Source organism: Astatotilapia calliptera, chromosome 23 (genome assembly GCF_900246225.1).
Source record: "Astatotilapia calliptera chromosome 23, fAstCal1.2, whole genome shotgun sequence".
Taxonomy (NCBI): domain Eukaryota; kingdom Metazoa; phylum Chordata; class Actinopteri; order Cichliformes; family Cichlidae; genus Astatotilapia; species Astatotilapia calliptera.
Genome location: NC_039323.1, coordinates 14615150 through 14640838, shown reverse-complemented (window position 1 = coordinate 14640838; position 25689 = coordinate 14615150). Strand labels below are relative to the sequence as shown.

The 25689-nt window shown below is 39.1% G+C and overlaps 3 protein-coding genes and 1 non-coding gene across 6 annotated transcripts; 1 reads left to right on the top strand and 3 right to left on the bottom strand.

The window, feature by feature from the left end:
• Nucleotides 1-34: 34 nt before the first annotated feature.
• dr1 (down-regulator of transcription 1) lies at nt 35-3331 on the bottom strand. Its single transcript, XM_026158303.1, has 3 exons — nt 2399-3331; nt 2111-2274; nt 35-1230 (listed from the first exon to the last, which is right to left on the bottom strand). Exons 1-3 carry the CDS (start codon nt 2616-2618, stop codon nt 1084-1086), a joined length of 531 nt encoding a protein of 176 aa, XP_026014088.1. The 5' UTR covers nt 2619-3331; the 3' UTR covers nt 35-1083.
• A 1621-nt stretch (nt 3332-4952) lies between these two features.
• LOC113015925 (retinol dehydrogenase 8) lies at nt 4953-7635 on the bottom strand. Of its 3 annotated transcripts, none has more exons than XM_026158301.1 (7): nt 7303-7368; nt 6614-6817; nt 6377-6538; nt 6099-6278; nt 5929-6022; nt 5373-5556; nt 4953-5288 (listed from the first exon to the last, which is right to left on the bottom strand). In XM_026158301.1, the coding sequence occupies exons 3-7, from the start codon at nt 6525-6527 to the stop codon at nt 5058-5060; spliced, it is 840 nt and encodes a 279-aa protein (XP_026014086.1). In that variant the 5' UTR covers nt 6528-6538; nt 6614-6817; nt 7303-7368; the 3' UTR covers nt 4953-5057. The 3 variants fall into 3 exon arrangements, with proteins under 3 accessions (XP_026014086.1, XP_026014087.1, XP_026014085.1); XM_026158302.1 differs by having other exon boundaries at nt 6646-6817; XM_026158300.1 differs by lacking the exon at nt 6614-6817 and having other exon boundaries at nt 7303-7635.
• Nucleotides 7636-8811: 1176 nt separating this feature from the next.
• Nucleotides 8812-19312, bottom strand: scinla (scinderin like a). The gene is made up of 17 exons (XM_026158297.1): nt 19215-19312; nt 18190-18382; nt 17935-18089; nt 15421-15582; nt 15156-15305; nt 14955-15041; nt 13750-13882; nt 12759-12847; nt 12439-12651; nt 12228-12361; nt 11332-11422; nt 10583-10753; nt 10312-10486; nt 10117-10232; nt 9899-9976; nt 9744-9804; nt 8812-9180 (listed from the first exon to the last, which is right to left on the bottom strand). The coding sequence occupies exons 2-17, from the start codon at nt 18365-18367 to the stop codon at nt 9035-9037; spliced, it is 2139 nt and encodes a 712-aa protein (XP_026014082.1). The 5' UTR covers nt 18368-18382; nt 19215-19312; the 3' UTR covers nt 8812-9034.
• On the top strand, nt 13136-13207 carry trnac-gca (transfer RNA cysteine (anticodon GCA)). The gene has a single exon. It is a non-coding gene; the product is annotated as a tRNA-Cys (tRNA).
• Nucleotides 19313-25689: the final 6377 nt, after the last annotated feature.

The following is a 25689-nucleotide window of genomic DNA, read 5'->3' as shown; positions in this document are numbered from 1 at the left end:
CATTAGGCATTAAAAAGATCAGAGAACACTGGTCTATAAAACATGATTCCTTTATTGCTTAAAGAATACAACTTTGTAGTATAGGCAAGTGAATGTGTATCACAACTAGGTTACTTATCTTTACACTGAGGATTGACCACAGTCACAATGCAAATGTTTGATACTGCACCCAAGGAAAAGGGAAATAACAAATCTGGCCTCGATATCAAAGCGTCTTACAAAGTTATAGGTTAATAATATTTAACATTATTCACACTGATCTGGAGCCAGCAATGAGAATCACAGTAGCACCTACACCTTAAAAAGAAAACAAAACACGAACTCTGGGCTGTTAGTCTATCTTTGGTTCTATCAGACAAAAATATTCAGTTTTTCAAAGGTGCAGCTAAGAACCAATACTGTGTGTAGTTCAAGGTAGAAAGGAAACAACATAATGTTTCTGAATAAGCTAAAACAAAAATGTATTTTTCCATTATCTAATAGTACAATTTCAATATTGACGCCCCCTCAACTCTTCCACTGTCGAACAAATAACTCCACAGAGGGGTAAAGAAAACCCTTTTTGACAAAATGGCAAAGACAAGAGAAGAGGAATTAGATGCTCTGGAGTCGTCAGGAGCGATTCGCCTACACCACTGATTGTTATCTAGCACTATGGTTGACATAAACAAGCTAGTTGGTGCAGTACCTGAAAGAGCAAACACCTGCTGCACCATTACCAAACTTCAGTGAAATGTGCCTTCAGTGCATCCACAGTACATCCAGAAATCTACAAATTACTCACAACATAACATCAAGACATAATTAAACGGAAGTAACTTAAAAAGGGGGGGGCGGGGGGATAATCCAAATTTTATTAACAGCTTTTCAAACCAAACAAATTTCAGGTTCTGGTATCATCATGTTGACATCCCCCTCCAACTCCATCTCCACTGTCGATACCAAATGTGCATTTTCCTTGTGTCACTGATGTGCACCAGCGGTCAAACACATCTCAAGTCTCTGTCAACAACAGCACTGGGAGGTTTGCCCGCCAACACTGTCCCAGGAAGGGATTCGGACAAGCTGAACGGTATCCTGGGATCATATGTCATCCTCTTCGTCTTCATCCTGAGAGGAACCGGCCTGTTGGGCAGCAGTGGCAGATGCTGCCGCCATCTGTGCCTGCTGGGCGGCCTGCTGCATCTGCAACCATTCCTGCTGAGCGAGTTCTGCCTGCTGCTGTCGCGCCTTCACAAACACATGAGAGGCATGAAACAGGCGAAGGTGAATGAGGATTATATCAGGCAATTAGAGAAGCTCATGGTGGTGATATCTGATGTCTAATTAGAACTTGAATATTTTAAGACACATTCGTTTAATATGTCACTATAGCACTGAACATTGAAAAAAATGAAAATAAAGTTTCTGCAACATATTACTATCGCTGAATTATACTTGCTTATACTTGTTTCTAGAAAGGGATTGAGTTAATAATTAGCAAAGTACTGCTGAAAGTTAACTAAATGGATCTGTCATGCATTACTGAACAGTATAATGCAAATAATGTGCCTCAAGTGGTTATGTGTAACAGCCACTCAGCACACAGATGATTTAAATCGGACATGGCTTTGTTGTATTTCTCCCTAAAGGTTTACTCATTTCCTAAGGAACTTAGCCCAAAACAAAAGACCAATCACAAAAGACCTACTTCAGAAAGACTCAGATCTCTACATAATGTGAAGTTCTGGTCCAATAATTTTGTTTATCATAACATTTCTGAGCAATCATAGTTGTGCTGGTTTGTTTAATTATTTTTTAGAACACAGTGTGGCAGCAATAAATTCACATTTTCAATTCCACTGTTTTCGCGGACTCTGAAAGCAGCACAGAATGATTTCCTCTAGTCAGAACTTCAAAAACAGCTATGCTCAGTTCAGTGGCTGTTGGAAGCACCTGGACATTTTCTAACAGCTGCTTTTTATCATTTTATTATGTCTTTGCTGTTTTTAAACCTGATTTTTAAATGCCCCTCAGAGTTAGACTAAATGACCTGGTGTGGAAGTCAGTTCCCTGAGCTGAATTATGTGGATTTGTACTGTTTCTTGTGTCTCCTCTCTCAAAATCATACCTTTGCAAACAATTCCTGTTGTTGTCTGAGGAGCTCTTCTTCAGGGATGCCCAGGTTCTCCAGTCTCGAGCTGGCCTTCCTCCTCTTCAGAGCAACAGTTTTACACTCCTGCAGGACGTCTTTCACCTCCGTGATGTACGATGCGAAACCGAGGCTCTCGAGCGCTGCGGTGCGAAAGCAAGAGGCGAAAGTGTTTCAATCACTCTCTGTGGTTTAAGGCTCATTACATGGTGCTGCACACACATACACACACCTTTCAGGGTATAGGGAAAACAAAGCTGGACTCACCGTTGATGACATGCTCTGGGGAAATGGTTTTCTTCTCCGACTTGTTGCATATATCATTGGCTTCTGAGGATATGAGGTGGATGAACTCTGTGCAGCAGTTAACAACAAGCTCCCTGGCATCGTTGGCCACCCGTACATTGGGGAGAGTTTCTTTAATCATTTTGTTGATAGCTGCTCTCGGGATGGTGAGGTCGTCGTCATTTCCAGAGGAAGAAGCCATCGTGGCAGTCGACGGGACAGAAACCAGGGAAAAAAGAAAGAGAAACTCCGATACTCGACGGAAGGAAACTGTTACGAGGCCTTCTCGGGTCGGCAGAATTAAAATATAACGGTCAGGTCAAGACAACGTCAACGCAGAGTTAAATGTCATATGGGAGAGTGACGTTCCTCCAAGTTAGCCGGCTAGCTTAGCTAGTAGCTAATAGTTGAAACAATTTCCGCAGAGTGGAGCCTTTGTGCGGAACGTGGTAGAAAAGAAACCGTTAGAAAACGCTAAAGCACATACACCATAAAAGAAGACAAAACGTCAATACTGTGTGGAAAGTGCTTAGCTAGCTAGCAGCCAGGCTAGCTAGTAGCTGTGGTCCCTGTCGCCAGAAAGCCGCCGCAACGCAAAAGACAAGTGAAAGCGGAGAGCATGGCTACCGCTAGGCTAACAATGAAGTGCCTCCCGCATGGCTAAACAGTTAGCTGCATAGACACAGAAACGGGACACACGTGCCACAACACTGCCTGTTGTTCTACCCTGCATCGAGAGATGATTTGGACATTTTAGATAAGCAGAAACATGGTATCGATTCGTTTATACGTTTGAAATGTGGGCAACATTAGCTTAATTCAGTCCGGATGCAACGTCAAACAAAGAGCCGGATACCGTTCTTCTTCTTTGGTGTTTAAAGCCTGTCTGAATCGCATTGCTGTGTCCTTGTGGTATTTGTCGTCCATTACTGCCCTTAGAAGATATGTTTGGAGAATTAATACAGATGGTGGAAAAACATCGAGATCAAAACAAATAAACTGAATATGTACTTTTTTACATTATCTATATATTTTGATGGTAGCTAATATTTCGTATACAGTCAGAGGACCGAATCCCATATGCACCTCACATCCAAAACATAAAAGATGAGGCCAATCCATAGCTGATTGTGTGAGTTTTATATCCAGGTATGTTTTTACTACATTATCTTTAAAAAAAAAATGAAGCTGTTGCCAATCAGATGCTTTCCAGATGGTCTTGTTGTACCCATCTCCCGAATTTCACTTTTTTGTTTATTTTTCATATTCACCATTCCATAATACCTGTTTCCATTGATCTTCAGTCCAGTTCAGCAATTTCTCCCTGTGTCCATAATTCCAGTGAAACCTCTTCTAATGAAGTTTCTGTTCGTGGATCAACTGATAGTCTTTGCTAGGGTTTTTTGTATTAAGGACATGATTTCCAAAGACTTTTCATTTGCTGTACATAGTTTTTCAGACCTTCCACTTCTTCTTTTGTCCTCCACTTGTCCAGTTTTCTCAACAACAACAAAAAAAGCACACAGTGCAATATGCCAGGTTTTCGCCTAATAGTTCAGTGGGATTTATATTGTTGGTGCAACAACACAAATTATGTGCTTTGGTGACAGGCTGCTAGTAACAAAGTGCCTAAAGACATCGTTTAGAATGGGTTCTTTGCTAAGCTGTCTGTTATGTGTTTACACAACACTGGTTCGTGTAGTGAACCAGTATCTTTGTACAGTACTGTATGTTACCCTCGTGTGGTAAACATAATTATCAAGAGCATCTCTTTTAACCCTGTTATCTCCTCCCCGGAAGGGTACGTCTGATAACGTGTCTACTAATGCTTTTTCATGTATATTTTTCAGCACAAGCACAGATCTTGCTGAAACAAATTTGAGCCGCAGTCATTTATGGCCCTATTTCTGCAATAATTATCTATTTTATTTTTGGACTTATCAGTGTTCAGCAGCATCCAGACTGGTTTCACAGATGTTTGAATTTCCTAATAATTGTTTACTGCCATCTAGTGTCCATCAAGAGAATACCAGCTTTTACTTTATTATTTTCTTTTTATATTCTAACATGATCAATTTTCTAACCAAAGCCTGTCAATATCCTACAAAAAATAAATAAATAAAAGTTTTCTCACATTAAAGTCCATGTGGCGCGAGGCTCAGAATTCAGCGGCTATATTCCAGATTAAGCCATGAGTAATTATGTTATGTAATCCAGCAGATTAAGATAAGATAAAAATAACCTTTATTAGTCACACACAAGATTATGTAAGATATACATAATCTTCTGACACTGTAACAGAACCCATTAACAAAACAATGCTTTTAAAAAGACAAAAAGTTCATAAATTAGTCGTTATAACTCTGAACTACCTGATTTACTTTGATTTAATCTTGCTGTTCGCATAGCTTTGCTTGTTTCCCATATTACACAAGGCTCAAGGGCTTGTCAACTTAAGACAGTAATGCCACTTGAATGCACCAGGGTGTGGTTTAAACCTGCAAGAGCTTACTGCCACGTATGAAAAGAGACTGCATTGTCATGGCATTTCATAGCTTTATTTATTTCAGGGAGGTAACACTGCTAGACAATAACAGCCAAATATGCCCATGTCACAAAAATAACAAAGATATGACATGATTCAGTTGCTCTTCTCTAACTTAAAACTCTTTCGGCTTCTCCACTGCAAAAGCTTGATGAAGTTCAGGCTGGCCGTGAAGACCTTGTCGTGTTCAAACACCATTTTGTAAAACGTTTCAATCGGGAGGTCACCATTTGGGTCAGCGTACTTGAGTGTGGTCATAGGGGTATAGAGAGTGTTTGTCTGGTGCCGGAAAGGGGGATTGTCCATGATGAGGATCTTGAGGGTGTGCTATGAAGAAAGATCATTCATAATATAGTTTATTGCTCTTGTAGTGCATTAAAGGTTAAAGGTGAAGTATTTGCCGAATGATACCTCTGCCACGTCCTCAGGAGTCTGTCCGAGGGTTTCAAAGATCTGTTTGTAGTTCTTTAAGTAGACATTTGTGAACATGTCAGCAGTCACTTTGTCTGCTTTGCTGAGATCAATCTTTAGGCCCTCGTCATAAACCTTACGCTCAAACTCGGTTATCACTGGACCTGGCTCTATCAGGCTGATGCTGAGGAAGAAACAGAAGAGAAGAACATCAAAAAATCTCTTGAAATAGGAAACTGAAATTCAGTGCACAACTGTGAAAGGTAATTAAATATTACTTTCATTATACAGGAAACTTTAGAAACCACATTAATATTCAGTCATCATTTGATACTGTGTTAGAACATGCCTAAACATCACAGTGTGCTGTGGTTCAAATATTTTCCTCCTAATGGTGCAGAAAGTGCTAGGTGTTGTTGTTCAATATGACTTCACAAATATACCAGATGCAAGGGCTAGTTTTCAGGTAGTTACATTTTGGTTGCACTTTTTTTCTCTCACAAACATGCTAGTAAAAGATGAACAGGAATAAAAAATTATAGACCTAGCATCTTACTTTAGACCAAACCTCAGGGCTTGTATCGCTAGGCTTTCACAAAAGCCTTCCAGTGCAAACTTAGATGCTGCGTAGATATCGTTGAATAAAATCCCTGAAACAGGGAAAGAAGTTGTGAAGCAACTGTCTTAAAAAATGTTCTCATGATCAGCAGGTGAAGCAGCTCTTACCCTGAATCCCCATGACGCTGCTAATGACCACAATATGACCTTTTTTCCTTCTCTTCATGTCGGGCAGGATTTCCTTCATTAATCGCACAAGTCCAAAGAAGTTGGTGTCCATGACACTTTTCATCTCTTCAATAGACTGACACTCAATGGGTCCAATCAGACCCATCCCAGCATTACTTACTGTGAAATAAGGTCACACAGACACATATCATTTAAATTTCCACAGACGGTCGAAAAGCCAAATTAATACTGTTTCAAAGCAAATGGTAGGAGCTTACTGAGAATGTCTACCCTGCGCTCAGGCAGACTGTCCACGCAGGCTTTGATGGAAGCCTCGTCACATACGTCCAGCTGCTTGATCTCCAAGGTCCGGCCCAGGGTCCGACCTGCTGCCTCAACCAGAGGCTCAGCCTTACTCAGATTTCTCATGGTGGCATAGACTACAACAACAAAAACTCATCTGAAGCTGTTGTATTTTTATTAAATTTAGAACTGAAATTAAAATTTTACATTACATTTGAGAAACTATCACAAAAATTATCTCCACCAGGAGCAGCAAATGTGGATTTTTCTCAGATTTCAACTTTCAGGTGTTGCCTGTTACATCAGTACGACATGGTTACTAGTTACTCAGGGTAATCAGCAGACCAGGAGGACCATTTCTTCCATAAAACATGTTTAAGATAAAAACTGTTGATGGTGAGCTGTATGGATTGTTTCTGGAACCAGAGTTAAAAAAAAAAAAGAACTTGTCAATATTTTGTTTGTAGAAGAAACCCATCACATATTGATAATGTAAATAATGTGAATTTTATCAAGTTAATATCCTTCTAGTGAATGGTTTCAAACTGGTATCACATTTGCACAGTTAACTTTAATGAATAGTCTGCAAAGTATTAATAGTAGAAATTATTGAGCCAGACACAGCAGCCATGTAACGTTCAAGGAAAGTTCAAGTACATGTGAGATGGTAATATTTTAAAACATCCTACACACTTCCAAAAAATTCAAAAGGAAAACACATTTTTACACCATTATGTGCTAGTTTTTTTCACATAGTTCCTCTAATTTCTCTCATTTGAAGCATTTTCAATCACAATTTAAATACATTATATTTTTCTTTGATCCCTCCACACCTGACACAGAGTTTTGAAATGTAGTCAACAACCCCAGCTATCTTAGAAAAAGTCTGTTAAAAAGTTACCCATGAACCTCTTCTTCTCATCTTTTGCAATATGGACAGCCAATGCGAGGCCAATCCCAGAGGAGCAGCCGGTGATGAGTACCACCTTCTGGTTCATCGTGCCTGGTTAGTGCTTTTCTTACAGCTCCAGCAGTAGAGAATAAAACGGGAACAAAAGAGGAGAGGCAACAGACCACATGCAGGCACTTTTAAAGCCCCTTCCTTAATCAGAGGTTTACAACTCAGCAAAAAGCTGTGTGCACATGGTCTGAAGATTAGTATCATTCGTGGCATTCACATGGTGCTGTTACATGGTGAGGATTTAGGCTAATGATAAATCCAGTTGTAATATGAAGAAAATATCAGACCTATAAGCAAAGTGCATCATCTTATTTAAATAAAATAAAATACAATCAGACAATGGTGAAATATTTTATTTAAATTTGGAATTTCCCACAAATTGTTTTGCAACAAAGACAGCAAAAGGTAAGTTCTTTGTAAAAATATGGAGAAGTTAATTTGTGGTTTTTAAAAGAATCTATTTAAAACACAGTTTTCAAAATAATTTTGAGTAAATTGTAAGACCACACTTAATCTAGACAATGTAGTGGGTTGGTTTTTTTTTTTAAAGTAGATGTAAAGTAGATGAAAAAAAACATTCATTGCTGTAGCAAATAAAACTTTCTCAACATTGTATTATTTTATTTTTTTTTACTGTGGGCTGTGAATTATTAAATTCAGTTTTTTAAATATGTACCCTACTGCTCAAAGTTTTGAGATAAAAAATAATTTTTGAAAATTAAAGTCAAGTTGATGAGAAATGCTATTAATATTTAACATGAACATTGGTTTTTTTTATATCTATGCTGACACACACACAGGCCCGTTTTCACCAACTGCCATTCATCTGTTGTAATAGCACGCTGAGTCACCTAAAGCAAGTCTATCCCATTAAATTCATTAATCATTCAATTACAATCATCTCAGCACATCTAAAGTTTGTGAAACTGAGTCAGTGAGTTTGATTATAGTCTCAAGAAAACAAAACAAAAAAATAACGTGTACTGCTTTTACAAAACAGGAATAAGTGGCTCTGACTGAAAACTAGAGAGCACAACTGAGTAGGACAGCTAAATCAGAAACCTTTTGGTTCCAAAGCAGACACCTCACAGGTCCTTAAATGACAGATTCATTAAATGATATCTCCAAGAGCCAAATTTTGTTGGTTTGTCATGAGAATACCTAAAGCTGTTGTATGAAAATTTCAGTTATCTGGTCATTTTCTCCTATAGCCTCAAACAGCCTTCATTTATTAGAAAAACTTTAAGATGATACATTTTCTTTGGGTTACACATGTTGCTGGAACACAGCACTGACAGCTGCTGAAAAGAGCCTGAATGCACTTATGTAGATATTGCCTTAAATTAATTATTACTTCTCTTCTATAACATTTATGAACATTGTAATGTTATTTTGTGTAAAAGCCAATGTACTTTTCTTTTCTTAAATAGTAGCTTGACTATATATATATATTTTTTTTTTTTTTACTCTGAAAAAATGGGTTGGAAATCGGATGGGTTACGTTTTAACCTGCACCACAGCTTCAAGCACATATTTGCATCTGCACTTCACCTGCAGAGAAGTTCCATCTTAGGTGCCAATTTATGCTTCAAGGTCAACAAAAAATGGCAAACATCAAAACTATCCAGATTTTTCAGAGATGCTTAAAATATGCGTTTATTCCAATTTAATTCTACTGGGCATAAAGATTTTGGGACCACATCTTTGGGTCCCAAGCTTGGAACCATCCGGTGAAGGACGGGATCTCTTCCCCCTGCTTAAGGATGGTGATGGGGGTACCACGGCGGCCAGAGGGGTCTGAATCCACATATTGTTTGGCTGAAAGGAAAGCAGGATGTATTTGTGAACTGAGGTCTCCTCTGTACAGTAGGCTTAAAGGGCCATTCACTATAACCACATTCAAATTGGAGCTAAAATTATAGGAAGAGTGGTAAATTTAGAAATGAATGTAAAATAATATTATTTAATATTCTTTAAAATTATTCAGTCATAAATTTGCAAGATTAAAATCTTAAATGTCCAGCAAAAATATTTTATTCTCTGAGAGTAAATCAACAAATTTACAAACAACATAATATGAGAAAAAACAGTCTTAAATTTCTGAGCTTATAGTCAAATTTTTGAGAAAATAAATTTGTAAATTAATAATCTCAAATATTAATCTAAAGAAATTGTTTTTAGGTAAATTTGGTCATTTCCTTACTCATAAATTTACAATAGTTATCTCAAATAAAATATATTTGCTATCAGAATTAATATCTATAATTCATGCCTTATTTTCTGGGAAAATGATTCCCTCTATATATGTTTTTATTCTCTCTGAATTGACCCCGTTGCTGTATTTCTGTAATTCCTTCTCATGTCTAATAGTTTTCTCTTACCCATCTTAGGTGATTCAAGTTTCTCCGTTTCATTTGCTTCGTTTCCAATCCAAACAAAGATCTGATGGGAACAGTAATCAAAGAGCTCAAGGATCAAAAGGAGGAAAACATCAACTAGCTACAACTCGAGTCTTTCATCAAAAGTGCTTTTATACCTGATCCCATGTGTCCAGAATCATGACATCATCAGTTGCCAGATCGATCTGTGAGAAGTCCCCGGGAACTTCCTCAACCTGAAAATTGATCAGCACACAATTACAAAGTGGCCATTTAAAAATTGTTAAACTAGTTGGTAAGAAAACAATATAACGGTTTATATAAATATAACTACTTACATTTAAAAAATCTGATTGATGAACACTTGAATACTCACTGTTAGCCTGCCAGTTTTGTTTGAACATCCAAACAGTCGTGGTTGTCGGACCACTCCCTGAAGGGCCTTGGACGTCTGGTATTCTTTCTTACCACCCAGAGCAGCCCAGAAAACAGCTGGAAACAAGGAGAAAAGGACCGTTTTCTACTGGGGACATCTCACAAATACTACTTTGTGGAAATCAAAGCTCTTTACCTGGCTCCTGTGTCTCCTCCACCCCAGTAGCAGTTCCTCCAAGGAGGCTGGCAACATAGTTAGCTGCAGCCATCTCATCTGAACTTGCACCCTTTCCCTTCCACAGGAAAAGGCAATCAGGAGTCTTCAGCACAAACACATCATTGGTGTTCAGAGAGGATGCAGTGGGCTCCACCTGTGTGGGTGTGACAGAAAGATAGGGAGGAGTGGTGGCATCTGTTCATTATAAAGAACCAGTTTATTAACATTCGGTGTAATAAATGAGGCTGACCTCAACAGCTCGTGTGGTATTGTTGCCGCTCTTGCGGATATGAAAGAGCCGTGTGCTGCTTGGCTTAGTCTCGCCACACTTGCGGGATGTCCCACCCTGATGGATGACCATGGGCTTGTCCTTAAACAAGCTCACAAGATGGGGGGGTTCTTTACCTTGAGTGACCCGAACCTGCGGAGATACAGCCACACAGTCATTAAAATTGATGAGGAGACTGATCCCAGACTTACCTCTAAGTACAGCTGGGAGCTGGTTAATAGGAGCTCAGGGTAAAGACTGAAAACAGGGGACAGCAGTTCCTCTGTATGAAGGTTAAAAACATCAACCTACCTCTTCTTCTCCAGTTTGTATACTAAGCTAACAGCTGCAAGATGCCAAGGAGGTCATGTTTTTGGTAGTGTCTGCATGCATGTCATCGTGTCAGTTTGTAAACACAATAGCTCAAACATTTTTGAATGAATTCTGATAACATTTTGTAGGTGTGTTGAGTGGGGTCATGTTAACACTCCATTAAAATCTGGTTTAAATCCACCAAAGTCTTCAAGGTCAACTTAATGATTTGTTGGTTGAAAATGGAAAAAAAGTCTGTTAATGTGAATGATTTTGCAAGTGTGTTGTGTATTTTATTGCTTCTTGTTCATAATATAAAAGATGGACCTGAGAGTTGCATCATTCCTTTCACTAACTGTTGCCAGGTACTTTTATTTCTTAACATTTTAACTCTTACTTGAAATCTGGAAAAATCTTACCTGTGTCGCTACTCCATTCATGGAATCATCCAGCTTGACGGTGAGGAAGGCCGAAGCAGTCAGTTCATCCTGAGTGCATTTCTGCCCTTGCCTACAGCAAGCAAAATTAAGCACAATTAAATATGATATTCACAATTAAGGCATAAAAGTAATGTTTCAAAAACTCTTGATTCTCTCAGCACCCTCACACAGCTTACAAAAACACTAAATACATAAACTGACTACCCACAATTATATTTTATTATTTTACCACAAGTTTAAGAAATCATTAATGTTGTTGGTTTTTTTTTTAATCACAATGTCATGAGATTTCAGCAGTACTATAACTGGTAACTGTTTTCATTCTGTGGCATCATCATATCAGACAGACAGAATGGATGTGATGAAATTTGTTACATTTGCATTCCACTCTCAGATTATATTAATATTGGCACTCATTTAATTCTAGAAACATTAAAACTGCTTTAGGCTGATTCAGAAGGGGTCGGCATAGCAACCTCAAAGGGGATTGTGTCTCCTTCCAGGATTTTAGAATCATTAATGGGTCAATGTGTATAAACCCTGCCTAACATGCCTGCAACTGAACAATCCCACCAGCTTTGATCACTTTCATTTATTGGTTCATCTACAAATTCTGCATCATATTGAAGAGTGCTTGAAGATAAAGCAAAATTTCTCTATATCAAACCCAAACCCTTCATGAATAAAAATCTTGTTACAAAGACCAGTATGCTCTACAACTCAGTGGCTTTACTTCTGTGTGTGTTGTGTCACAAGTTCATATCATGCTTACATTTTTCATTCACCTAAACAGAGAAAGTGAGTACCAAGGCAGGAATCTTTGCCTTGTACCCCTTAAAAGAACAATTCTGCCACATTGAGCATGTTTTACGCACCAGGTGTAAATGATGTGCTTCTCTCTGCTTCCACTGTTGTAAGAGTACAGCACCAAGTAACAGTCACCTCCAAAGAACTGTCCATAGGTGGATTTGTCCACTGCTACCTTATCGCCTCCTTCCACACGCCAAATCTGCAGACATCCACCAATGTTGCATTTACTTATTAATTTTTAAAATAAATAAAACACTGTCAAGCTGGTTACTGTACCTGAACTTTCCCAGAGCCATCATCAACCACGCCATACTGGGCAGCCATGGCGGGGTTGTTGTGGAGATTGGATGGATCGAAGGGAATCTGCTCCACCTTGGCAATACGACCAACTGTGTGGGTCTGCCCTGGGCCTGTGATATTCCCTTCAAACCATTTGAAGAAGAACTGCTTAAACATGGTGGGCTCACTCCCTGCTGGCACTATCAGGACCTGCACATGACATAATAAACAACGAAAAACACGTTAAGTCATAAACACAATGAGACAGCAGAAGGATGAAGTTCTGGCAGCAGATGATCACTACATGCTAACATTACCTGAGTTTTACTGGAGTAATTTTTGTCTGCGATAAACTTGTCAGCAGCAGCCTTCGCTGCTTTGCGCTCCTCTTTGCTTGCTTTCTGTCCTGCAGATTAAAGTTTGGTACAGAGATCAGAGAGGTTAAACTGGTCAAATCAAAGTCAATGACTCATGTATGTTTAACAGTAGAAACCATCAAATGGTTCATTATGATTCTTTTAAAAATTGTGTAACTCTGTTAAAATAAATCCACATCATTTCATATTTCATGATTTTTTTTTCCTATAAAAGGCTTGTTTATCAAACAGGAAATTTGGGGGTCTGTAGGAAAAAGCTTTATGACCACATATACCTAGAACCACATATTTCCATATGAAAGCTGCTCAGTGACAGAGGGGGTATAGCTCAGTGGTAGAGCGTTTGACTGCAGATCAACAGGTCCCCAGTTCAAATCTGGGTGCTCCCTGTTCATTTAAAAGTCATTATTGCAATATGACAACTTTGAGTGTTATCCGTTTATAGTAATTAATATATTCAAAATTTATGTTTTTTGTAGACAACTATGAGGTCAGTCATGAAATATCACCAATGAGTTGTTTGATCTGTTTCACAGTGAGCTCAAATTCAGTTTTAGCGTTTCCTAATAACAGTCTTATTCTATAATTATTTGTTGCACCTTTTTGTTTATTAGTTTATTCAAATACACATTTTATCTGTACAATCCATACTGATCTGCATGTAAAAATTTATATTAATTATATTTCTAATTTGATGACAACTAATCTTCAAAAAAAGGGAAAATTTTCTTTCCCAATATTGCTGTTGCAGGATGGGGTCAAACTGACACCCACTGACAGTACTTGGGGTTTAAAATTCTTCTAGGTTCTAGCGTTAAACAAAGAGTTTAACGCTAAAGAGAGTTAGTAACAACTTACTCAAATGAGCAGAGACTTGATTAATATAGTAGATGAGAAGTTGTAGAAATAAACAGATGTAAAAGCTTAATACCTTTCCAGACAAATATATTATTATTCAATCCATTGTCCAAGATGTAGCAATCATTCTGGTTGAGCATATCTTGTTTGAATGGGTTTTTATCAGCCACCAAAGATGTCTTCATGGCACCAGCAGCATCAGAAATCTAGACAGCAGAGAGATCAGAGTATCTGTATTTGTCATCTGAATGTCTTATTTACAAGGATCATGTCAAGGGACCGTACACCACGGTTGAAAGTCTGACAGAGTCTTAAATAATCTCTCATATTTTCATCTAAACCTTGAAATGATCCCATGGTGTTAAATTACAGAAGCCTATACACAATCCACACAGGAAGGAATGAAGAAAATCAAACATTTAAGTTTTTCCTCTATTGTTAGCTAGATCAGATTCATCTGAAGCACATGGTATAGTGGCATTAACTATGCTTGACTGCCTTGTGTACAAAGCAATACACAACGCAGGTAGGATTTCCACTGAAGCAGCATTCAGATAAAACTGTATTACAAAGAACAGATGAAACGTTTTAATTGATTCATTAGAGGCGTGTTGAGGGAAATCACCTTGCAGCCACTGCACCTCTTTTCAGCACAGTGAAATCAAACTCAGCATCAACTCTGCACTTGAATGAGGGCTTCAGTTTTAATGGGCTTTTCCATGACAATATGAAGAATCTGTGGAAATTGTAGCATCAACCACAATCGCGCAGACTACAGGTAAGAGAGAATGCAATCAGCAAAAGTCTTGCCAGCAGAAGGCTGTGCAGGGGAGATCTCAGTGCATGGATGGATAGCATCAGGGGTAATAAGAAACCCACCATCATTTATTAACCTATACTGTGCTAAACATTTAAGATGGGCTGAGATCTTTAAGAGCATTTCTTCCTCAATCACCTGATCTCAACTCCACTGGATGTATTTTGGGCACATGAAGACTGAGAAACCCCCGAGGCTCTTTAAAACACAATGGCAGGATAACATGAATAATCAGGTGTTACAAAGATTTATAGCGTCCATGGAGCTTGAGGGCTGCAAAACTGGAGCAAATCAAATTCGTGGACATTTTTTTTAGAAATAGAACTTCTGATTTAAGCTGTTCAGCCAACATGAAATTTTGCAATAGAAATGCCTTTTACTAGACTAAAAAGTAATACAAGTAGAATTTTTTTCACTGCTGCTCCTTGACTTTTTGGGCTTCTCTGTATGTGTGTATTTACCAGATAAAGTGACGCCTTGTTCCTGTTTGTCTTTTCAACATCTGTATCACTGCCTCCTGGTGCGAGATCAGGCTTGGGTCCAAGTACCTATAATGAATACAACATTGTACTTAACATCCTCTCTAGCCACCAAATGAGACAAATAACTTATTTGTTACAGTCACAATGATTCTAAACAAGGAGGAAGTCACTAAAACTTACCTTTGTCACAGCTTCTGGCTCTTTACCTTCATCAATTGTATGGACTTCACCGCGGCCATTTCGCTCATTATCACGAATATCTCGGGCCATCTGAGTGGTTTTGAGCTTCTCAAAGTGATTTGCTTCACTGCCAAACCAGCAGTAAATGTTCTATTAATTCACAGAGAAGATGCAAAGAAAAGAAGAAGTAAATAAGGTTGAGATGACAAAATGCAACATCTAAACTCTGTACGATCTCTGTAAAACATTTTAAATTGTAGATCACCTTTCCCAGGTCAATGATGAAGGAGTCTCCTTTGTTAAAGCTTTGCCAGGACAGATCCTCCTCAGTTGCTCTGACTGGTCGACGACCTTTCAAGTGCAGCAGGCGTTTGACATCTACATCATTGGTTACCACATGTTTAAAGCCTGAGGCAACTCCACCTTTCTGTGTTAAAAAAAATCTGAGTTATGCTCTGTGTAAGTGATCTAAGCGCATAAGTTATGTTTTTGGCAGCGTACCGTATAAAGTACCATATAAAGATTTAAAATATTGTGTCACATCTGACCCCTGACCTCTCCTGCAAGGCCAATAGATTGATAGGAAGCCAAAGTGATACTAATGCTAAATACAGCTTTTTAAATCTATTTCTTACTGACATTTTTCCCCTTCCTGGACCTCTGACCTGTTCTTCAAGGTCAAACTTTAATAAAAATGTATTTTATCTTTAAAACAGTACTTAAAATTCTACTATATTTGTACTGGCAAAAGTAAATGACACTGGTATACTGGGATCTAAATATCACATTATAGTTTCCATCCAAGTAGCATGTCTTCTTTGACCTGTGTCCTCACTTTTAAATTTTAGATCTGTCTTTCTTTCAAGTTGACTGAAAAGCATGTTATATCTTTAAAGAAAGTACTGTCAGTAGAAAGAAGATGACCTGCCTAGTTAGTTAGAAATAGACTGTAGTATAATATAATATAATAAGCTAAAGTTATTCATGTCCACTTATTTACAAATCAATAGCTTTTATCCATTACCCACTCCTGTATAATCTTTTAGTAATCAAGGTACCCTTAACTGATATACAAAATACAGCACAGTGAGCTGCTTATAGAGGAGGTCTGTGCTTTCGGAGTGCTTTTTATATGAACGTTTTAGAAAGCTGACACCGCTGTTATGTCTGTAGTTGCTCTAGTTGCAAGAATTCACTTCTTTAAAGTCAACATAATCTCTAAAGATCACGCCTACTCGTTTGTTTACACTGTGCACAAAATGTCAGCAAATCCTACCGCTGACTGAAAAAATACATAAATAAAAGGCAAGAGCAGGTATGGCAAACCTGACAGACAACTAGCTTTGTTTCTAGGAAGTCAGTTCCTAGAAACAGTCCAGCACATAAATACACAGTATGCTAAACATAAAAAAATATGTAGTCTTTGATTCTGAAAAGTGAAGCAAATGCAGGTGCTTTGAATTGTCATGATGATTGAAAACACAAGTTTCCGTGCCATTTTCATTCCAATAAGCACTGTTTTTATTCATATCTCAATAGTTTAAGTAGCACAATAGTTGGACCTTTTTTCGCTCTCTGTTTTTATTTTATATACTAGTCCTTTAGTTCTTAACACAGTTTCATAACCCAGTGCTAAGAGGCAGGAAAACTAGTTAGTAACCAGGATTTCCCCTCTTTGAATGAACAAGTGGTGTAAAAATGCAGGGAATGTTCTTTATTGAATTCCACCATCCATTTAGTTCTGGTCCTCTAGTTATCATACTTATACAGGATGATCATCAATATGCAATAAAGTAATAATTTCTTAAAAATAGTTCTAAACCCAGTATTACTTCTCGTGACAGCTTTGGCTATGGTAGATAGGGGTTTAGCTGCATAAACATGTGGCTGACAAATATGCACGAATGATATGAAGCAATCATGATAACATCGAGCATTATCTCAAACAGCTGTTTTCAGGTCGTAGCAGGTCGTAGCAATTACTAAGGCAGTTCTAATGCTGGAGATTGATCAGTGAGTCTAAGGACCCTGTTAAAACTGTGAACACATAAAAAAGAAGTAAATACAGAATTAAAAGATGGTGCCTTAATCATTTAAATGGTTTATGCTCATATATTACATTTCAAGGAAACCCAGGTGTTCACCAAACTTCTCAAACCTGAGGCTTATAGAATGTGTTCTTTAGAATGGACAGCATGACACCATAATATTCAACATAATATTTTAGGTCTCCCTGACTATCTAAATGTTTTTAGACTCAAATTCTCATAATATAAAGAAAGATTTCAGACTCTTGTATGTCGCCATGTTTTGCCTCTCCTTTTCCAGGAATTGTGAAAGGGAAAAATTCTTTTGGGCTAGTGTGTATCACATGATAAACAGAGAAGGTGTTATAACATGCCTCGAATCCTGCACACAGTGACTATACTCCTCTGCTTGTCCTGAAAAGACCTGCTCATGTCTAACAGGGGGGGAAAAAACCCTGTTTAAAGGACAAATTCAAGGAAGAATGATCATTCCTTTTCCTATGACAAACAAGAGCAAGGTCCCAGTCAGACTAGTCGCTCATTTTGGAGTCGCGTGGGTGGTGAATTATGACTTTTTAGAACTGTTTCCTTGCCTGAAGCTGTAACAGTATATTTACAGAGTTGACAGACATCCAATAAACTGTCACAAAGTCACAGTCATGGTTTGGTAGCTTAGACTCACAACTTTTACCTTTCTGAGGCAAACAAATTCAAATGACTTATACCACCATAAGTACGCATGCAAATTTCACCTTGTATTTGATGCCAGACTTGAAGTAGCCCAGGAAGGTGGTTGACTCTTGGTTTTGAAATTCATTGTACTGGATTGCAGCTCCTTGCAGGTGGTCATCCAGCTGAGTTATGAAAATGGCAGCTGCCCCACTCTCATCCTGGGAAGCTTCATCGCCTAAGATAAAAAGGATGGTAAATAAACAGTGTGGAAAATAAAACAGAACATTGACAGGGAGGGAATTTAGCTATTAGGTTGTCAGCAGAGAATCCAATACCAATCCATGAATGAACATTGTATGAGGGAGCCTTGGTGGTGTAAAGCAAGATGTAAGCATCTCCGGTGAAGAAGTCTCCATAGAGTGCAGGGGGAACAGGTTTCAGATCCATGTTCTCCACCCGCCACACCTGCAGCCCAGGCTTCTTCCCTGCAGTCTCAAACTCTTTGTGTGCCATCGTGATGATGAGGACCTGAAAGGTGATTTGTCTTCATTAAAATCTTCAGGTCACAGCAAGGCCAACAGCTACCATTATATGACTTTTGGTTGGCAAAAAGAAGCAATTTTCACATCATTCTCTGACAATTTAGAGACTCAGCAATGAAAATAATCGATTGTTGGAGCCCCAGTTTTATATATAAATAGATATAAAATCTGCCTTCATACTGAAAGCTGCTGATCCCCACTTTCTTTTAAAGCCATCTGTAGTTCACATCACAACATTTTATATTACTATTTCAGTTACTTTTCATTGAATCCATGTTTGTTAAGAATGCAATTTTCAAGACCTTTTCTGCAGTATCTGTTATTTAACCTGTAACGCAGGTGCTTGCGGTCGGTACGCATATCACAAGGTGTGTCTGCTCTCAGTGGCAAACTATGTTGTGGGGGAACGAAGAGCCGCTCCCAACAAGCAACCACAAAAGCAGGCATTTGTAGGTTATCTTCTGCCTGTATAATACGGTACTACTACCTTGTGCAGTTTTCTACCCAACCATGTAAAATATGGACACAAGGAAAAATGCAATAAACAACAGTTTATCGACGAAATTTATATTAAAAGCTTAACCAGTAAGAAGATAAGCACGTTTATTCACGCATTCTCTTTTTATCCTCAACGTAACTAGTTACAGACACTGAAAATAGTTTTTAGTTTGACTTCCTTAATGCAAAATGAGGAAGAGCTTTTCTAGAGTAGCATACTTCAGCATTGTAAGCATCGCTTTATAAATGCTGTGTGAAAGGCTAACTGCCAGCGAGTTATTAGCATTCGTTCTGCAGCACATAAGAAAACTTTATATTACCTGGTATAGACCGTAGACAGATGTTGGGTGTTAAGAAGATGCGCTGCTGCTCTTCCAGTTCTCCGCCCTGGTTTCCTGAGCTGTCCTCTGCTATATAGGCTGGACAAACATCCGCGTTGAGAGAGGCGTGTCAGTTCGCCCATCCCAGAACAGCGGGTGATGGAAAACAACGCCCTTGAGTTGGTTTAGTTGTTTGGAATGCTTTTTTTTTTCGTCTTGAAAGCCCAGTATGCAGGTCAGTTCCGTATTCCCCCTTCCCTATTTCGATTAAATTGGAGCGGTGGATTTCTACCAAATTCTGCCGAATTTCATTTTTATGTTATTATCTATGTATTATTTATGTATCTTACAGCTTTAGATGCTGAATACTATATAGTTTGTAAAGTGTAAAGTGTCTGATTATAGCCCTGTTTTGGGCAGTGCTAAAAAAAAGCTCCACCTCTTCCAACATTCTGTTAGGATGCCTGGGTCGTTGACCCAGGGTTTTTGAGTTTATGATATTATTTATATTTTCTAGTTTTTTGGTTTCTTTGAGTTCTGTCTTATGGTTTATGTCTCTGTCTTCTTTAGTTGCTCTGTCTCCCCTATCACCTGCATCCCCTTGTCTAGTTCGCGTCTATGTGTATCCTTAGTTCCTATATCCCCGTGTCCACTCAGTGTTTGTGTCTGCCCTGGTCCCACGTCTCTGTTCCCTCTGTAGTGCCTACATGTCGCGATCTACCGTTTTCCTAGCTGTGTGTTCTGTCATTCCTCCTGGTGTAAGTTTATTTTGATTTTTCCAGTTATGTTATATTTGAGTTTAACATTAAAGTTGTTTTGAGTTCACATCTGTCTCCGGAGTCTGCGCCTTGGGTCCTATTCCTGCCTGCACACAGCCACACCTAACAGATTCGTGTCTGAATGTTCATGTACCAGCAATACTGGTTGTACAACACAACAAAAATAACTCAAACAAAGTCTCTCATTTTACTGGTGGGGGGGGGGGGGGGGGGGGGGGATTTATTTACTTTTAATGCAACACTTGAATGAGTGACATTTAGTTTTATGGAAGAGGGTGGTTTGACTGGAGCCACCTTTGATGAAATCCATGCATTTATCCATAAAGTGTGTGCATTAGGTGTGGAAAAACTTTTAACTTTTATTTAAGCCAACATTTTCTTTTTCATTGAGAAATTCATAAAGTCATACTGAAGAAATACTTAGAGTGACAATTAAATCCTTATCTCATATTACAAAAACGTTTCAAATTCCAACAAAGTGGTCCAGAAAAATATAATACAATAACATTTCAAAAGGATCAAAAACAGGATGCTGAATCATCTCCTTCCGAAATCCTACTTGGACCTGTAATGGCAAGAACAGCTGTCCTTCTTCTGGAAGCAAATGGATTGTATGACCAGTGATTGAAAAAACTGAGTTGATGTAGCAATCACATAGTTGGTTGGGGATGCATTTGAGTTTGGGGTGTGATCGTGTGTCACTTGTCTGTCAGCAGCTTAAGTTAGCGACCACTCGGACTCCCATGTGGCAGCTTGACAGAAAGCAAAGGCACAAATCTCTCCTCTGAGCTCCGCCAGTCCCCTCAGGTTAGGGCTGGCTCCATCACTCCCACTGCCAGAGCTGCATCAGCACATTCTGCCCCATTTAACAGTGTACACAAAACACACACAGTCGGTGTCTGGGACATACCGCCATGCCTCCACAAGTAAAAGCATACACAATCCTTTCATAGTGACTGAGCACAAAGGCTGCCGATTGCATCCTACTTGTTTTAACTTGAGTGGGGCTAAAACATCCTTGCATTTCATGTTCTATAATTGTTAACTAGTTCCCAGCAGCATTTTACTGAAATAATGCACTGAAGCATACACAGTTACATAGCAGAGCTTCTCCCTGGTATGCATGTGGCTACATGAATCAGTGAGTAAAAACTGACTGTAGGTTTGTCTCAGAATTGTTCAGCACTCATTCATATAGAAAATCCTTCACAGCCATCAAAGAGAGGTCCGTGGTATTAGTAGAACTGATTAGTATACCTGAGTGTTTATCACTAACTTTAATCTACAGGTAGATAGAGCTGATTTTTTTTAGATATTGTTAAACTAATTGTTTTAAACCAAAGTAAAAAAAATACATAAATAAATAAAATACAAGTCTGTAGTGTTTCTGTTTACAAGTCGGAAAGTTTCTACTAGGGTTGAATTCTCTAGCCTGTTGTGGCCTGTCTGTGTGAGTTCCCTCTAGCACTTGAGCTTCCTCCCACACTCCAAACACATGCATGTTAAGTTAACTGGTGATTTTAAATTGAGCGTAGGTGTGCATGTGAGCATGAATATCTGTCTCTCAGTGTTAGCCCAGTAGTAGACTGGTCCAGAGAATCTTTCACCATGGCTGTACAGAACCAGGCAAAAAGATAAATAATATAAATTCTTACAATGTTTTTATACCGTATATGCAATATTGATACAATACCAGCATTTCAGTGTTTTAAACAGTCTTTTATAACATGTTAACTTGACACTCCTAAACATCCAGTTAGATTAGTTTTGAATGCAGCCTGAAGGCAAAGGAAACAGGTAATGGATGAACTATTGTACTTAACCACAGCAGCTGTTTACTCTTTGCTATAGTTGTAGGTAGTCACTCTTTTTATCTGATTCTTGGGAAAAAGCCAGTGTGTGTTTTCCCAGAATAGCTCTTTAAAGCAATATATTTTTCTATAACAAAGCCTCAGCTTTTAGTGCAGTCACTGAACTCCTACTTCTGACTTATTTGAAAGACCAATAAAGCAAGGCAGCAAGTTTTCTATTTATTATATTTAGATGAACTTTGCAAAGCAATATTTCTGGATTAAGCAAAATCTCCATGAGGCCCATCACAACACCCTTCCCTTTTTTTTTTACCAAGGTTTACTTTAGATGTATATGGGATTCATATGGGATACAGAGAAGGAGAACAATAACCCAGCTGGAATACTGCATAATGCTGCAAAGGACAAGGTATTCAGTCTTCGGTGTATGAGTTCACCTAAAGTGTGCAGTTGAACAGGAGGTGAGGGTCAGGACTGTACAAACTGAATTTGTGCTCCTCAGTGTGTTCATGAACATATTCTTAGCTACGAAAAGACAGCACTGAAACATAGTTAAAGGGGAACTTGCATACATTTGTAAAATAGATGGAATTTATCAAATCAGCAGCTTTAAAACTGAGACTTCTCAAGTCCCTGAAGGGGTACTCATTTCATTTTATATAAAATGTACTAATCATAGGAAGCTCTCGTGAGTGAACTGTGTAAGTTGAATTTTATACATATGACTAAATTTTTATGGAATGCAGATTTTTAACAGAATTTCTACATTCCCAATAACAAGGAGGGTTGAATAAAAACAAGACAAGTGAAGATTTTTTTAATAGCTTAATTAATAAAAAATAAATAATAATAATTAATTTTTAAAGACGTTATGGTATCTGAACCCTTCCTTTGGTTAAAATGGTTAAAACAATGCCAGAAGCCTATTTATATACACTTAAGCATTGTTAATTAGTTTGTTTGTTTGCTTGTTTTAATCAATTTTAAATCATGCTTTTTATTTGTTTTTGTTTCTAATGTCTCTGTAAAGCACTTTGAATCACCTTGTTGTTGAATTGTGCTATACAAATAAACTTGCCTTGCCTTGCCTTGCCTTACTCTCAGTAGCAGAGGAACAATGTGGCAAACTAGTGGAGTTAAGAGCAGATGGGAACCTCTCTGAACAGGTTCCAGTAACCATCACAGTGGCAGACATCTCAAGCATGAAGGTTTGGACAGCACCAGGCCCTGACATGAGTCACACCTCCTGTCTAAAGAAGCTAACTACATTCGATGAGTATTTGGCAGCATAGATGAACCAGCTAATGGACGAGACACAGCCAGAAGGGCTAGCTGAAGACCAGACAATCCTGTTCCCCAAAGATCCCCAGAAGGGACCGCTCCCATCCAACTACCAATAATCTGCCTCAGTACCACATGGAAGCGCCTATCAGGCATTATAGCGGCTACGATGACTATTCACATGGCTCAATACATGAGCGGGGCCCAGAATGGAATTGGCAGGAGCAACAAAAAGAGGGGGAGAACACCAGCTACCAGACTAATCAACCTGTGTACTGCCTGGACTGAGTACAAGAAACCCTAAGACTCAGTGTCTCACACATGGGTCCTGGAATGCCTAGAACTGTATACGACCAAAAGAAAGAAGGAGGCAGGGGACTGGTGAGTGTCAGCACCATGGTACAGGATGAGACAACAAGCATCCACGAGTACATCAGGAAGATGGCCCCAACTGACAGCGTGCTCAGTGAATACCTCAGGCAGCAGAAACCCAAGAAATAGGAGGAAACATCATAGAAGGACAGGCCCCTGCACGGTATATACCACCAGCAGATAGAGGAAGTGGCTGACATCCAAAGCTGGACTGAAAGACAACACAAAGGCACTAATCATGGCACCACAGGAACACGCTCTAAGTACAAAATCCATAGAGGCTGGGGTCTACAACACCGGGCAAGACCGAAGGTGCAGGCTGTGTAAAGATGCCCCTGAAACAATCCAGCACATAACAGCAGGGTGCAAGATGCTAGCAGGCAGGGCATACATGGAACGCCATAACAAAGTGTCTGGCATAGTGTACAGAAACATCTGTATACTATGCCAACCAGACATAGTAGTGGTGGACAAGCAGAGGAAGATGGCCATAGTGATAGATTTAGCAATACCAAATGACAGCAACATCAGGAAAAAGGAACATGAGAAGCCTGAGAAGTGCCAAGGGCTCAGAGAAGGGCTCAAGAAGATGTGGAGGGTGAAGGTAACAGTGGTCCCAGTGGTAATCAGAGCACTAAGTGCAGGGACTCCTAAGCTAGGTGAGTGGCTCCAGCAGATCCCAGGAAATACCTCAGAGATCTCTGTCCAGAAGCGCGCAATCCTAGGAACAGCTAAGCTAAGAACAGCGAGAGGGAACTTTTTATATATAGTGGGCTACTGGAACAACAAGTAGCCCGCTTGTTTCATTTCATTTCATTTTCTCAACCATCCATCCCACCTGAGGTTGCAGCGTTTGTGCAGGGTGTGGTGCCTTGGGTAGGTTTCCAGTCCATCAGGGGCTGACACACAGATATACAAAATTACACTCTTAAATGTATACTTCTGGTCATCTGAGAATTAAATATTCTAAATCAGAGCACCCAAACCAAAAGAACATACGATATGTGACAAAAGACAGGAATGTCAGAATATTTTTGCTGCATCTATTGTTTACCACGTTCTGCAATGTCTTGATTATAATTAATTATCATTTGTGTTTACTGATAAGTAACTAAATCAGTGCTAGGATGTGATTAAAAGTGATGAAAAGTTCAACAAAATGTAGTTCAATGAAATGGAAATTGCAAACTGGTGTCAAACCCTAGAAATTTTGATGTTGGATACCAGGCAAGGATCCACACATATGTCTTCAGTGTGCAATGGGACATCCCTGCTCCAGTGCAGCAACAATTTAATCAAATTCAATTGCAGAACTGGCACTTCCCAGTTACTATACCAAATTTACCTGATTTCCATGTGCATGACATTCAGACTACTCATTTATGATGCAGAACTCTAGTCAGGCTCATTCAAGTATGGTTTGGGCTCTGGAACCAGTCTCCTGGAGAGGGCTGGACTCCTAGTCTGGAGTTGCCCTTGGTGAGAGGCAATGGGCTAGGGTGGGCTGGCTTGCTGCCTGTACATTGGAGTTTTTCCAGGTGGATGAGAGGGTTTGTTCCCTGTGCCTTCAAGTCAGAAAACAGGTCCTGAATTTTGTCTGCACGTATGTGCTGAACAACAGTTCAGAGTATCCTGCCTTCTTGGAGTTTCTGGGTGGGGTGCTCGAGGGTGCTCCACCTGGGTTGTTCTACTGGGAGAGATCTATGCTCATGTGGACAACAACAGTGAGACCTGGAGATGCATGATTGGGAGAAACGACCTGCCTGATCTGAACCCGAGTGGTATTCTGTTATTTGACTTCTGTGCAAATCACACCATGTTTGAACACAAGGGTGTCTATAAGTGCATATGGCACCAGGACACCCTATGCTGCATGTCGATGACCAATTTTGTAATCGTATGACACTGGACGCAGCGCGTTCGGGTGATGTTTACCAACTTTACTTCGTAACCCGGAAGTTCCCCCACACAAAGCCTTATGGGAACAGTAGTCTACTGCTACACCTCCTCCTTTTAGCTAAAGACACACTTCATAACGACTCAAACAGCTCACAAGAACAGAAATGCGGAGCATAACCAAATGTGAAAATTATGCACATCCCTCATTTGTTCACTTACATTTAAACGAAACACATTATTGTAAACATCCCTTACAGCTTAACCCAGCTTTGAATAGGGCATGAATGGATAACTTCAGAGAATTACACATCCAGTCTTTCAGGAGGTCTCACC

Coding starts and splice junctions, on each gene's coding strand:
- dr1 (XM_026158303.1), bottom strand. CDS start 2,618: ATGGCTTCTTCCTCTGGAAATGACGACGACCTCACCATCCCGAGAGCA. Junction 2,275..2,398: donor CCCAGAGCATGTCATCAACG/GTGAGTCCAGCT, acceptor TTCGCACCGCAG/CGCTCGAGAGCCTCGGTTTC. Junction 1,231..2,110: donor AACAGGAATTGTTTGCAAAG/GTATGATTTTGA, acceptor GTGTTTGTGAAG/GCGCGACAGCAGCAGGCAGA.
- LOC113015925 (XM_026158300.1), bottom strand. CDS start 7,399: ATGAACCAGAAGGTGGTACTCATCACCGGCTGCTCCTCTGGGATTGGC. Junction 5,557..5,928: donor GCCCTGAGGTTTGGTCTAAA/GTAAGATGCTAG, acceptor TTTCTTCCTCAG/CATCAGCCTGATAGAGCCAG. Junction 5,289..5,372: donor CTCCTGAGGACGTGGCAGAG/GTATCATTCGGC, acceptor CTTTCTTCATAG/CACACCCTCAAGATCCTCAT.
- scinla (XM_026158297.1), bottom strand. CDS start 18,367: ATGGCACACAAAGAGTTTGAGACTGCAGGGAAGAAGCCTGGGCTGCAG. Junction 15,583..17,934: donor AGTCTGGCATCAAATACAAG/GTGAAATTTGCA, acceptor TTTTTAACACAG/AAAGGTGGAGTTGCCTCAGG. Junction 13,883..14,954: donor ACAAGGCGTCACTTTATCTG/GTAAATACACAC, acceptor TCTGCTGTCTAG/ATTTCTGATGCTGCTGGTGC.